Consider the following 12,542-nt stretch of genomic DNA (forward strand, 5'->3'; position numbering starts at 1 on the left):
TCGTGGCGGGGGCGCAGGACCCCCAGGGAAGGCGCGTCTTCGCTGACACCTGCCCAGAGCCCCCCATCTCGGCCCTGCCCCGTCCTGACCTCTCCCTTTACCCACCCCTTCCTCTTCCCGCCTGTAAGTCCCTGCCCTTCTCCGTCCGCCGCCCCTTTTCCATCTCACTACCCCCTAGTCCCCTCCCGCGTCCCGGCCCCATCACCTGCGGACCCGGGGACCCGCGCCGGGAGGAGGGTCGGCCGGGTCTCAGCCCCTCCCCGCCCCCAGGCTCCCACTCCCTGAGGTATTTCTACACCGCCGTGTCCCGGCCCGGCCGCGGGAAGCCCCGCTTCATCGCCGTCGGCTACGTGGACGACACGCAGTTCCAGCGGTTCGACAGCGACGCCGCGAGTCCGAGGGCGGAGCCGCGGGCGCCCTGGATGGAGCAGGAGGGGCCGGAGTATTGGGAAGAAGAGACGCGGACCTACAAGGACATTGCACACAATTTCCGAGTGGAACTTAACGTTTTGCCTGACTACTACAACCTTAGCAAGGCCGGTGAGTGACTGGGCCAAATCCAGGTCACGATTCCCCATCCCCACGGAAAGCCCGGTTTCATGTGAGTTTTTGGTCTCGTCTGAGATTCACCCTATCCACCGATTATGAGGTAGACTCTGATAGACTTAAAAAGACGTTTATTTGAGGTTTGTTAGAACTGCAGCACGGGGAAAACACCAATTCAAGTAGCCCTTGAACTGTGCTTTGCACCATTGAAAGGGAGAAGGGAAGGCTTTATAGTCGTGGCTAATAAGGGCAAAGAAGAGAAAAGGGAAGGAATGTCCTTTAACAAGTTGCAGGCACTAGATAATCATGAGGGTGCAGGTCCCTTTAAACAAGCCATTAAACTTAGGAATATGGGAGATGACTCTGATAGGAATGAGATCTCTGTCCTGATAATCTTATCGTCCTTGAGAATGAGGTCTCCATCGAGATCATCTTAGTGTCCTTGAGAAGACTTGCAGACACGTTTCAGGTACTTAATGAGTTCAAGAGCTCTCCTGAAGGAGGAATTTGTTCTACTCCTTTCTGTGCCTGCCCCACTCCATGTTAGTACCTTAACATGAGAGACTCCATCTTTTTTCCATTCCATGGCTCCCCCTTTTCATCAGAATCAACCAGAATGGTAGCACTGATAATCTTTATTAGTTCTTTGTGATCAGGGTGGATGGCACCTAACCTGGATCCCTTTAGTCCCTCAGTGAGGGGAAATAGGAATGAGGTTATAAAGGTAGTCTCTTATTTATTGTTAAGCAGAGCCACATTTGAGCAACAAGGCAGACAAGATGAGGGAAGGCCAAATTCATGAGGATGTGTATATACTTGGGAAATCAAGTGCACATATTGGCTCTGGTCTTCATAAGACCATCACGTTGGCCTGAATGCTAGCTGTACAACAGTGAGTAAAGAAAACAGTGGTTAGTTTAAATATCATGATCAATACAAAGATTTCAAGTAGTAATAGAATTAGGAGTTGTAATCTGGACCACGGAAATGTGCTGATGCGTGTAGCAAGCCAACTAAATAAAAACTGTACAAGTCCATCTGGCTTTGAGGAAAAGGGAGATTAGTGGCATTTGCTTATTTAGGGCAAATCCTTTCTTGCATCCAAGGGAAAACCTAGAGTGCAACGACCTAACCACCCAGGTGGAAGCCAGGGCCGAAGGTTTGTCCCATACATCCAACAGTTAGGCTGATTTTTGTGTAAAGTGAAGGAATGAGCCCACTGTAAAAAGATGTTGCTCTCAGGCTGCCATTCAGACATGGTTTTAGAAAAACAAACATAGAATCAGAAAAATCTTAAATGACATTTGAACAGTATGACAATGCTCATATTAAAATAGTTGTAGAAGTATGTATACAGGTCTGACCCTGGGTCTTGGAACAGCTGTCTTCCTCAAATATCAGCAACTTCTCTTCCTAGACAGTTTCATTTGGAGGTCTCCAGGGTTTCTACAGGACCAGATGTCAGGTGGAAATTTTTTTAGCTGTGAGATGTATCTCCAAGCTTAAATGCCTTCCAGATCTGCAGCAGTATCAGTGGTTAGGAGCACTTGGTAAAGTCTTTTCCAATGAGGCTCAAGGGTTGTCTTCTTCTGATGTTGCTTCCAGAATACCCGGTTACCAGGCTCTAGACTGTGACCAATAGGATCCTTTAAATTAAAATCCAGGAAAGCTGCTTTATTCTGTTGATGATAGGCTTGAATATAAAACATTAGAGACTTAGAGTAGGTAGTCATACTACCATAATACAACAAGGGATCAGCAGAAGGTTGTGGACCAATAGACACCGATCTGCTGGTGACCATCCCATGTGGGATTAGTTCATGTTTTCCAAAGAGAACACTGCAAGCAGTGGGCGAGACCAAAGGCAATACCTTAGGTCAGAGGATCCACTCTGTAGGTGTATAACAAAACCTCAAAGACAATTAGCAGGACTAGAATCCAGCATCTGCAAAGGTGCAACATGATTTTTCCATCCACAGTTACACTCATTTTTTACCAAAGATAATCACAGTAAAACTGATTTATTTACATTAAAAACTTGGCCTGATTATTTATGTAAGTGAAAATAAGAATATTAACAGAGAGATTCTGAATTCTAGAGGGATAAGGAAGGAAAAATAGTAAATGTTTCATCTTTGTTTACAAAGGTGTATCTTACCAAATTGTTGATAGCTTAAGAGAAAAGATTTCTTTAAATCCAGTTCAGTTTTATGATCCAAAAGTTCATCAGAAACCTATATTCTGGAGTTAAGTATCAGAGTCCTTTCCATGAATCTCTCTGAAGATGAAACATATTTGCAAAAGCATCAGAGTATGGGGCTGGCCCCATGGCTGAGTGGTTAAGTTCACGTGCTCCACTTCGGCAGCCCAGGGTTTTGCCAGTTCAGATCCTGGGCACAGACATGGCACCGCTCATTAGGCCATGCTGAGGCAGCGCCCCACATGCCATAACTAGAAGGACCCACAACTAAAATATACAAGTATGTCTGGGGGGCTTTGGGGAGAAAAAGCAGGGAAAAAAAGCATCAGAGTAAAACAATAACTGTCTGTAAGTGACAAAAGACATGGTTAAAGATATGATTATAATGCAGTTGACAAGGAAATCTAGTTATTTCTATAACACACATTTTAAGATAATGACTAGAATTATACCAGGACATATCAGATTTTTCAGAATTTTTTTTTTTTTTTTAAGATTTTATTTTTTCCTTTTTCTCCCCAAAGCCCCCCGGTACATAGTTGTGTATTCTTCGTTGTGGGTTCCTCTAGTTGTGGCATGTGGGACGCTGCCTCAGCGTGGTCTGACGAGCAGTGCCATGTCCGCGCCCAGGATTCGAACCGACGAAACACTGGGCCGCCTGCAGCAGAGCGCGCGAACTTAACCACTCGGCCACGGGGCCAGCCCCCAGATTTTTCAGAATTTTATATAATTTTTAAGACACTTAGATTAATATCATTCACCCACACAATATAACCTAAAATGTTTATCATCGTTTATTTGACAATGCTCCCCATGCAATTTATCATACCAAATAAACCTAATTAGCTTAGTATCTCCCTCTTTATAGGAAGAGAGAACAAATTCTAGAAGTCCCAGGGACCTGCTGGAAATTCTCAGTTTCTTTCGGATCAGAAGAAAGACTTTATTTAGGATTTTAATTTTGGGGAAGTTTGTCAATAATATCAAAAGGTTTTAAAACACTTGGTCAAATAGGATCATGGGTCACTGTGCAACAATGCTTAGTTATCCATTTAACCCAAATGACAACAGAAGATGTTAAAGGCACTCCTAGAGAGTTAAACAGTTAAAAACAACAACAACAACAAAAACCTTAGCTGTCTTAATAGAGACCTCAGCTTTTTGAACATAGGAAATTATTTTGACAAACCATAGAATCCTTGCCTTTTAGGTCGACTTACTCAGAGGTGAAGAAAAACCTTTCAGAATCTATCGAGAGCAAACTAAAAGTCTAAGGAAACTATCCTTTTCAGAGAGAGAGAGAACTAAATTCTAATTTTGCACCAGCTTAGTTTTCATATTAAAACTCATTTACTTAATTAAATTCGTTTCGATCTTAGCCACCATGACCATGCACAGAACTCTTTTCTCAGGGTTCTTCTTTCACAAATCTGCTATAACTTTCTCTTTTACATTCAGAATTTGTCCCATGCCTTCCCTCCTTCCTAGTACTTTAGGACAATTTATTTTCTTAACAAAACAAACAAAAATATCTCTACTCCTTATACCTTCTTTACTGAAAACATATATCTTACTTTCCTTGTATACAGAGGTGTTCCCTTATTAATTTTACTGGCTCTAATCACATATATTAATTAGAAATTTAACCCTTAAAAAAACTTAATTTTTAGTGCAAACTAAGAAGTAAGCAATTATGAACTGTCTTTCACATTAGCATTCCGTGGCTTGGCAAATTTATAAATACTTTTCATAATTTCTACGAACATACTACTTCATAATACAATCTTTTAATAAAGCACAAGACATGTTTACTAATAGAGCCAAACATCTTTTAGTTTCTCAGTAATAAGAAGACAAAAGTGGGTAAACACAGACTTGTTTAGCAAGTAATGTTTCAGTATTTTATCCTATTTGAAAATAATCTAGTGAATGAGTTTTCTGTCATTTAATTTAACCAGCACAGCTTCAAACTTTCAAGTTACCAAAGAGATTTTGGAAGCTATTTTAAATACATATGCCATAAAATATAATCATTGCTAAAAGTTTATCTATAAACTCCTATCTCATTTATATCTATTTAGTTTACTTGTTTCAATAATTATATTTAGTTGCCTACAAAAACTTCACGAGACATTAGACAAAATCATCTATCATTCTAAGTTATTTTTGCTGGCACATTTTGTAACAGAGATAACATGAGCTTATTTGATTATTAACCGAGATAGAATGAAGGCTGAATGCCTGCATCATATCCAATGCTGATAACTCTGAAAACATGCCTATTTCAATCAAACTTAAATAAGCTTTCACTTACCAAAGATTATTTTATATCATGTTAACTTGAACAACATTTGGGTTAGTTCCTATTACGTTTAGAAATAATTTATATAAATACTTACTTTAAGCCAATTAAATAGAGCTCTTTTAGAAGTTATACTATTACAAGGTAGAAAAATATCACCTACATATAATGCATATATATAGAAATACATAGATATATAGACAGAAGCATGTAGAGACTTTTTGCAATGAATCAGATACAATGCAAAACTCAGTGATTTATGAAAGAATAGTTAGATCCAAACTGTGTTTGTGGCAGATGGAATAAACTAATGTTATCTGCTAAGGAATTGGTGGTGATCTAGACAACAGTGCCTGGAAAGGTTACAAGCTTTTTGAGATAAATAGGGGAGGTTTTTGGGATTGGCAAAAGGGAATGAGTGGAATTTGGACTGCCTCCAGAGCTGAATTTCCAGTTTTGCAAAGGTTTGTAAGGTAAGTGTGCAGGTGCTCTCAATTCCTCAGAAATTGAGTTGTAACTTAAACAACGTCGTAGGTTGATCTACCTCTCCAACTACGTCATCCTTAATTTGCTTCTTTCCCTCTTATTTTAACTTAGAGAGGAAGGTTTATGTTAAAAAAATGTTTGTCAGGTTCTGAATATCACCTCCTAATTTGGCCAAATTTCTGATCATAAATTACTAAATCTTTTCAAATATTTTGTCAAGTTTCAGCCAAGGCAAACAGTAAATATTTCTGGCAGTGTTAAACAACTCCATTTATTTTTAATTTTGTCTCCCCTTGACTGTTTAATAGAATAACGTTGCAGTTTCCCAGAAGATCTCTCAATCTCATTAACTCTGGGAGAGGCTCATACTGGGCCCTGTCTTGAAGGTAGATTATGGGGGTATTTGTAAAGCCATAACTTAGTAGACTTTTATATAGTGTTTTCTTTTAGGGACCTCTTATAATTTAATTTTTCATTAGCTTTTTGTAACAAAACTTTCAATAAAGCTATTTTGGAATTTTGAAACCTTTGCTTTTAAGTATACTTCTTAAATGATCTTATGTAATTGGAACATTCCTTCTAATAGCCAATGTAATTACCCTAAGGCTGGTGGCATGTTGGCAGGACCCTAGCTGCAAATGGAGTTCAACTCACATTTCTGTCCAGTCGTGTCTGACCACAAATAAGATACAACCTGCATTTCTTTCCAGCCATATTTTGGGGACCCCAATCTGATGCTTACCATCCCAGCTCTCAGGACACGAAGGAAGCTTAGTAAGATTTTGCTGTTCTTAGTAAATATTTATAGCTTTCAAGACCATGGTTTTTAAGCAGGTATGCCAGAAGGTGGCACACTTGATTCTTAATAGAGATTAAAGATTGCATTTAATCTGTCTGTTCCACAGTTCTCAAATCTAGTGCAGAAAAAGACAAGTTTTGGAAGCTCAAAGGTCCCCCAAAGCAGCTACTGTAATTTTAAATCATCTTTAGAATTATCAGTCCACTGGGACAAAAATTTACAAGAGGACAGACCATAGTTCTTAAAAATAAAACCAGCTGGAGTTCCCAAGAGAGGGTGATTATGATGGTTGTTCTGGAACAGTTGCTCCCTATAATTTAGAGAGGGTTGTTCTTGGTTGACCAAGGCAGGAAGGTATGTGTTTTAGGTTGGCTATGGGCTGCTTGCCAGGATCACTTCCCAAAATGTCCCCATGGGCCATTGGTCTCTCTCTTACATCTCAGAATATCCTGGACACCAGGCAGTGTCAGGTTGTTCAAGGTACTAGGATGACCAGTCCCTTATTTGTAGCTCCCAGATGAGCTTATGAAGTTTCTTGTGACCCAGGAACAGGTAAATTCTTAGATTGGGAGGCCCTGTGAAACCACTGCATGTCACAGACAGAGTTCTCACACTTCTGCTAGGTTTCTAGTCGCCTAGAAACACCCCAGAAGGGGTCATAAGGAGCAATGTCTCTTATCTTCAGACTCAAAGGACCCTCATTTTGATGATAGGAGAAGTTAAGGGGTCTGCACTGATGATCAAGAATGGCCAAACTTTGAATTGTAAGAGGATGTGGCCACTTTAATAAAACAAAAAAAACTACTAAAGCTACAATACTACTCACACAGCAAAATCCTTAAACACGAATCCTCTGCCTAGTTAAGATGAGGACAGAATCCTCTCCAAAGGCATGAGGACAAAAAAGAAATCCTTGAATCCGAACCTCCTGCCTTAAGCAGATACAGAATCTTCCTTTGGAAATGGAAGAGTCGACTATAACCAGAAATACCCAAGTAAAGATCAGTTTGACCTAAATATCAACCTTAAAAATCGGGAGATTCTGGGGCCGGCCCAGTGGCACAGCGGTTAAGTGCGCACGTTCCACTTCTGTGCGGCCCGGGGTTCGCCAGTTCACATCCCAGGTGCGGACATGGCACCGCTTGGAACAAGCCATGCTGTGGTAGGCATCCCACGTATAAAGTAAGGAAGATGGGCATGGATGTTAGCTCAGGGCCAATCTTCCTCAGAAAAATGAGGAGGATTGGCAGTAGTTAGCTCAGGGCCAATCTTCCTCAAAAAAAAAAAAAATGGGGAGCTTCAGATCCAGGAGGACTCACCACTAGATTTCCAGGCTTGCTGGTGGGGACATCTAAATTGGTGGTCTCTTTGGAGGTATCTTCCACACATCCTTGGCTGCACTGGCGATTCAGAATGGTCGCTCTGGATCCTACTATCTACACCAAGAAATGTCGACCAATTCTAAGGTAAATTAAACAAAAAGATGTTTATTCAGGGTCTGTTAGGACTGTGGCCTGGGGAAAACACAAATTCAAGTAGCCTTTGAATTGTGTTTTCCACCTCTGAAAGGGCGAAGGAAGGCCTTGTAGTCGGAGCTAACAAAGGCAAAGAAAAAAAAGGGAAGGAATATCCTTTAACAAATTCCAGGCACAAGGTAATCATGGAAGTGAAGGTCCGCTGAAACAGGGCATTAAATTTAGGAATGTGGATGATGACTCTGATAAGAAGGAGGTCTGTGTCCTGATAACCTTATCATCCTTGGGAATGAGGTCTCCATCTCCAAGATCTTACTGTCCTTGAGAAGACTTGCAGAAGCATTTCAGTTATCTAATGAGTTCAAGAGCTCATCCTGAAGGAGGAATTTCTTCCTCTCTTCATATCTGCCTCGCTCCATTTTAGTGCCTTAACATCACAGACTCCATCTTTTTTCAATTCCACAACCCCAACACTGCGGGTCCCACTGGCATCTCCACCAGGGAAGAGCCTGCAGGGACTTTCCCTAGGTTTCTTTTTCAGTTTAGGTTTAATTGGGGTGGGGGTGGGGCTGCCGGCGCAACAGGGCTAAGTGGGAAAGGCTGGCCACTGGGGTGGGCTAAATGGGTGGGACTGACCATGGGAATGGGGTAGGGTCTCACACCTTCCAGTGGATGCATGGTTGCTACGTGGACTCAGACGGGCGCCTCCTCCGTGGATACAGTCAGTTCGCCTATGACGGTGATGACTACCTCACCCTGAACAAGGACCTGCACTCCTGGACCGTGGCAGACATAGCAGCTCAGATCACCCTGCACAAGTGGGAGGCAAGTGGTGTTTTGGAGCGCCACAAGGCCTACGTGAAGGACAAGTGTGTGAAGTGGCTCCTCAGACACCTGCAGAACGGGAAGGAGATGCTGCAGCGCATAGGTACGAGGGGCCGCGGGGCCTCCTTAATGTCCCCTTGCGCTGAGGGCCTTCTACAAGGACTGGAAGACAATAGGATGACACCAGAACACCCCTGTCCTGTGGGTCAGGAGACTAAGTCCAACTGGATTTTCAGTTCCAGTACCAGAGGGTGACTCCTCCATAGGGCCCACCTTCTTCTCAAGGACATTAAGGGATCCAGTCTCCAGGGATGGACTGGGAAACCCTCCCTGACATAAGTGACAAGTGGTTCCCTTTGACTCTGGCAGCAGCTCTGGGAATCTTTCAGGCCTTGTTCTCGGCCCCACACCCAGTGTGTTTGAGGTCTGACTCCAACTTTTCTGAGTCACTCAGCCTCCATCCAGGTCAGGACCACAAATCCCTTTTCCCCTCTTCAAAGACCTGCCTCCTACACTGGGCCATCTTGCTCTGATTCTAAAACTTTCCAAACAATAAGAGATTATCCCAGAAGCCTGTGTCCAGACTGGTGTCTGGGTTTTGTGCTCCCTTCCCTAATTGACCTGTCCATTTTCAAGATGGTCACATAAGCCCTACTCCAGTGGTCTAAGACAGATGCAAACTTCCTGAATTTTATGACTCTTCTCCTCAGAGCCCCCAAAAACACATGTGACCTGCCACCCCATCTCTAACCATGAGGTCACCCTGAGGTGCTGGGCCCTGGGCTTCTACCCTGCGGAGATCACCCTGACCTGGCAGCGTGACGGGGAGGACGTGACCCAGGCCACGGAGTTTGTGGAGACCAGGCCTGCAGGGGATGGGACCTTCCAGAAGTGGGAGGCTGTGATGGTGCCTTCTGGAGAGAAGCAGAGATACATGTGCCGTGTGCAGCATGAGGGGCTGCCCGAGCCCGTCATCCTGAGATGGGGTAAGGAGGGAGCCATGGGCTCAGAGCCTTTTCTCAGGGAAATCAGGAGCCCTTCTGGAGACCTCCAGCAGGGTCAGGGCTGAGGCCTGGGGGTCAGGGCCCTCACCTTGCCTTCCCTTCCCAGAGGTGCCTCTTGAGTCCACTATCTCCACTGTTGGCATCGTTGTCCTGGCTGTCTTGGTAGTTGTGGTCATTGGAGTTTTGGTGGCTGGAGGAAGAAGTGCTCAGGTAAGGAAGGGGTGTGGTCAGTTTTCTTGTCCCACTGTGGGGATTTCAAGCCCAAGTAAAAGCTTGCCCTGGAGGCCAGCCCCATGGCTGAGTGGTTAAGTTTGCAAGCTCTGCTGTGGCGGCCCAGGGTTTCGACGGTTCGAGTCCTGGGCGCAGACATGGCACCGCTCATCAGGCCATGCTGAGGCGGCGTCCCACATGCCACAACTAAAAGGACCCACAACCAAAAGTACATAACTATGTACCAGGGGGCTTTGGGGAGAAAAAGGAAAAAAATAAAATCTTTAAAAAGTAAACTTAAAAATTCCATAAATAAAAAAAAACTAAAAGGCAAGTGAAAAAGATTTGAAAAAAAAAAGCTTGCCCTGTGTCGTTAATGGGAAGTCCCATCCACAGGCACATGTGCTTTCCTAGTCTTAGGCCCTATTTGCTAACACTTACTCTTTATTAATGCACATGTAATAGTCAAGAACAAATTTATCATTTGACGAACCTGGCGATGGGGGACCTGATTCTCAACAGTCACAAGTCAGAGGGGAAGGTCACTGCTGAGGACAGACCTCCAAGAGGGTGGTTGGTCCAGTCCCCACACATGTACTTTCTTCATGTTTCCTGATGCTGCCCTGAGTCTGTAACCACAGTTCTGGAAACTTCCCTTGGGTCCGGGACGAGGATGTTCCTTTAGGACCTCGTGGCTCTGCCTCCTCCTCTCTGGTTTCGCATAGGATGTTTTCTTCCCACAGGTGGAAGAGGAGGGAGTTAGGCTGAGGCTACCATTAAGTATGGATGGGGGGGTGATGTTTGAGTCTCTTGGGACAGTGTAGATGGGAGCCTATGGGGGAGCTCACGCACCCCATAGCTCTCTCTTTACTCTCATCTGCTCTGGGCTCTGACTGCATCCTGCTTTTTTTCTACCTCCAGCAGCGACACTGCCCTAGGCTCTCTTGTGTCTGTCCTCGTGCTTGTGAATACTAAATGTAAGACCCTGGGGGCCTGAAGTGGGGAGGGGTTGGGGCAGAGAGGATGGAACTGGGTTATGGAGATTCTTTCGTTGGGATATTTTGAACATGTGGAGGGCTGTTCAGAATGTCACCAATTACAGTCACTGACTTAAATTTGTTCATGATTATTTTCTTCTATAGTGTGAGACAGCGGCCTGTGGGGGACTGAGTGACAAGATTTGTTCACGTCTCAACCCCCATTGTGACTTCAAGAACATCTTTCTTCAAAGGGAATCAGAATGTGTCTGCATTCGTATTGGCATACTGTGATGAGGTGGGGAGACTGGTCTCCCCCACAATCCCCTGACCTGTGTTCTCTTCCCTGATTGACTGTTCCAGCAGAGATGGGGCTGGGTCGTCTCCACCAATGTCTTTACTTCATGCTCCACTGAGCTGCAGTTTCTTAGTACCTTATGGAAAATAAGAATGTGGATATGAATTTGTTTTTTCAAATTCTTGCCATGAGGGATTGACGGGTTAATTAAAGGAGAAGATTCCTAAAATTTGGGAGAGAAAATAAATGGAAGCACTGAGAACCTTCCAGAATCTGCATGTTTGCTGTGCTGAGTCTGTTGCAGGTGGGGACAGGAGAAGCCTCTGAGGAGCTGAGCATGGACAGGGCCTGTGACCACTCAGTGCTCAGTGCATCGTGGGCTGTGATGTGGTCACTCCTCAGCTGGGGCATCTCTCTGCTCCTTTGCCCTTGTCCATTCAGTAGAAACTTGTCCCACCAGGACCTGTGATCACAAGGATTTGGACATCACCTGTGCCTTGTCACGTCTCCACGACCATGGACAGCAATGGCTTCATGTGACTGAGTCAGCCTAGGCTCAGGCCTGGGTCCAGCCCTCAGTGCCTCTTTTGGGTGTTTACTTGTTGTTTCTTTGTTTCTGTAGAGGATTAGGCCTGTTCTTGTTCTTGTGTATGAGTTCTGGTCTCATTCTCTTCTTGGTGTCCCTGTCTCAGCAGCAGGAGTTGTTTGGCCTGTCATTGTCCCCGTAAGGCCAGGCAGCCCTGCACACAGATGTCTGTGGTGTCCAAAGATGAATTTTCAGAATCGTCCAGCTCTGTCCTCCTTTGAGGGCTTGATTGTCATTTTCACCTTTTCCAAACGTTCTCAAAGGAGAGAGATTCTGGAATTAGCAGAGAGGAGGGATCCCATAGTTTCTCATCCTAAATAAGTTCCTGTTGGGGTTCTTCTGCTCTGCAGTCTGCCTCCTGGCCCTTAACTCTAGTCATCCTAGTACTGGCTCCAATCTAAACTCACAATTTATAAAGCAGAGTCTACTTTAGATATATACTTGCTTGGAAAATAAAACCCGTAAGTCAAGAATCATTGTCTTCTGACGAGAAAAATATAATTGTGTGCTGTGGTGTGCAGGAGGGTTGTTGTGGGAGGGAGAGATGGAGGGAGGAGGGAGAGAGCTGCACTTGTGAGAAAAGTACAGGCAGCACTGATGTCAGTGTGAGTGGACATTGTGCTGTGGATCCCACAAAACAGCATGTGATCTGAGGTACATGAATAAAGATGTGCTCTCACGTAGAATAGGGAGGTACTGTACACTGATCATTTGTTCACCTGATATTGGTTGTGTGCCAGATGTATGACATACTATTTTTGCATCCAGGAAACATCATTTAATTAGAAATAGAAAAATTGCTGGTCCTGTGGAGCATATGTTGTAGTGGGAAGA

The 12,542-nt window shown here is 44.1% G+C and overlaps 1 protein-coding gene across 2 annotated transcripts in view; it reads left to right on the forward strand.

Moving 5' to 3' along the window:
* Window positions 1-12,182, forward strand: part of LOC124226408 (saoe class I histocompatibility antigen, A alpha chain-like) — a 12,316-nt gene extending 134 nt beyond the window's left edge. Inside the window, exons 2-7 of one of the 2 annotated variants that reach the window (XM_046639662.1) lie at window positions 271-540; window positions 8,461-8,736; window positions 9,344-9,619; window positions 9,744-9,847; window positions 10,769-10,824; window positions 10,990-11,127. In XM_046639662.1, the coding sequence (XP_046495618.1) occupies window positions 271-540; window positions 8,461-8,736; window positions 9,344-9,619; window positions 9,744-9,847; window positions 10,769-10,822 (980 nt within the window). In that variant the 3' untranslated portion in view covers window positions 10,823-10,824; window positions 10,990-11,127. Of the gene's footprint in view, window positions 1-270; window positions 541-8,460; window positions 8,737-9,343; window positions 9,620-9,743; window positions 9,848-10,768; window positions 10,825-10,989 lie in introns of both variants that reach the window. The other variant, XM_046639661.1, reaches the window with a different exon arrangement.
* The last annotated feature ends 360 nt before the right edge of the window (window positions 12,183-12,542 follow it).

This window comes from Equus quagga, chromosome 15 (assembly GCF_021613505.1).
Source record: "Equus quagga isolate Etosha38 chromosome 15, UCLA_HA_Equagga_1.0, whole genome shotgun sequence".
In the NCBI taxonomy this organism is placed as follows: Eukaryota; Metazoa; Chordata; class Mammalia; order Perissodactyla; family Equidae; genus Equus; species Equus quagga.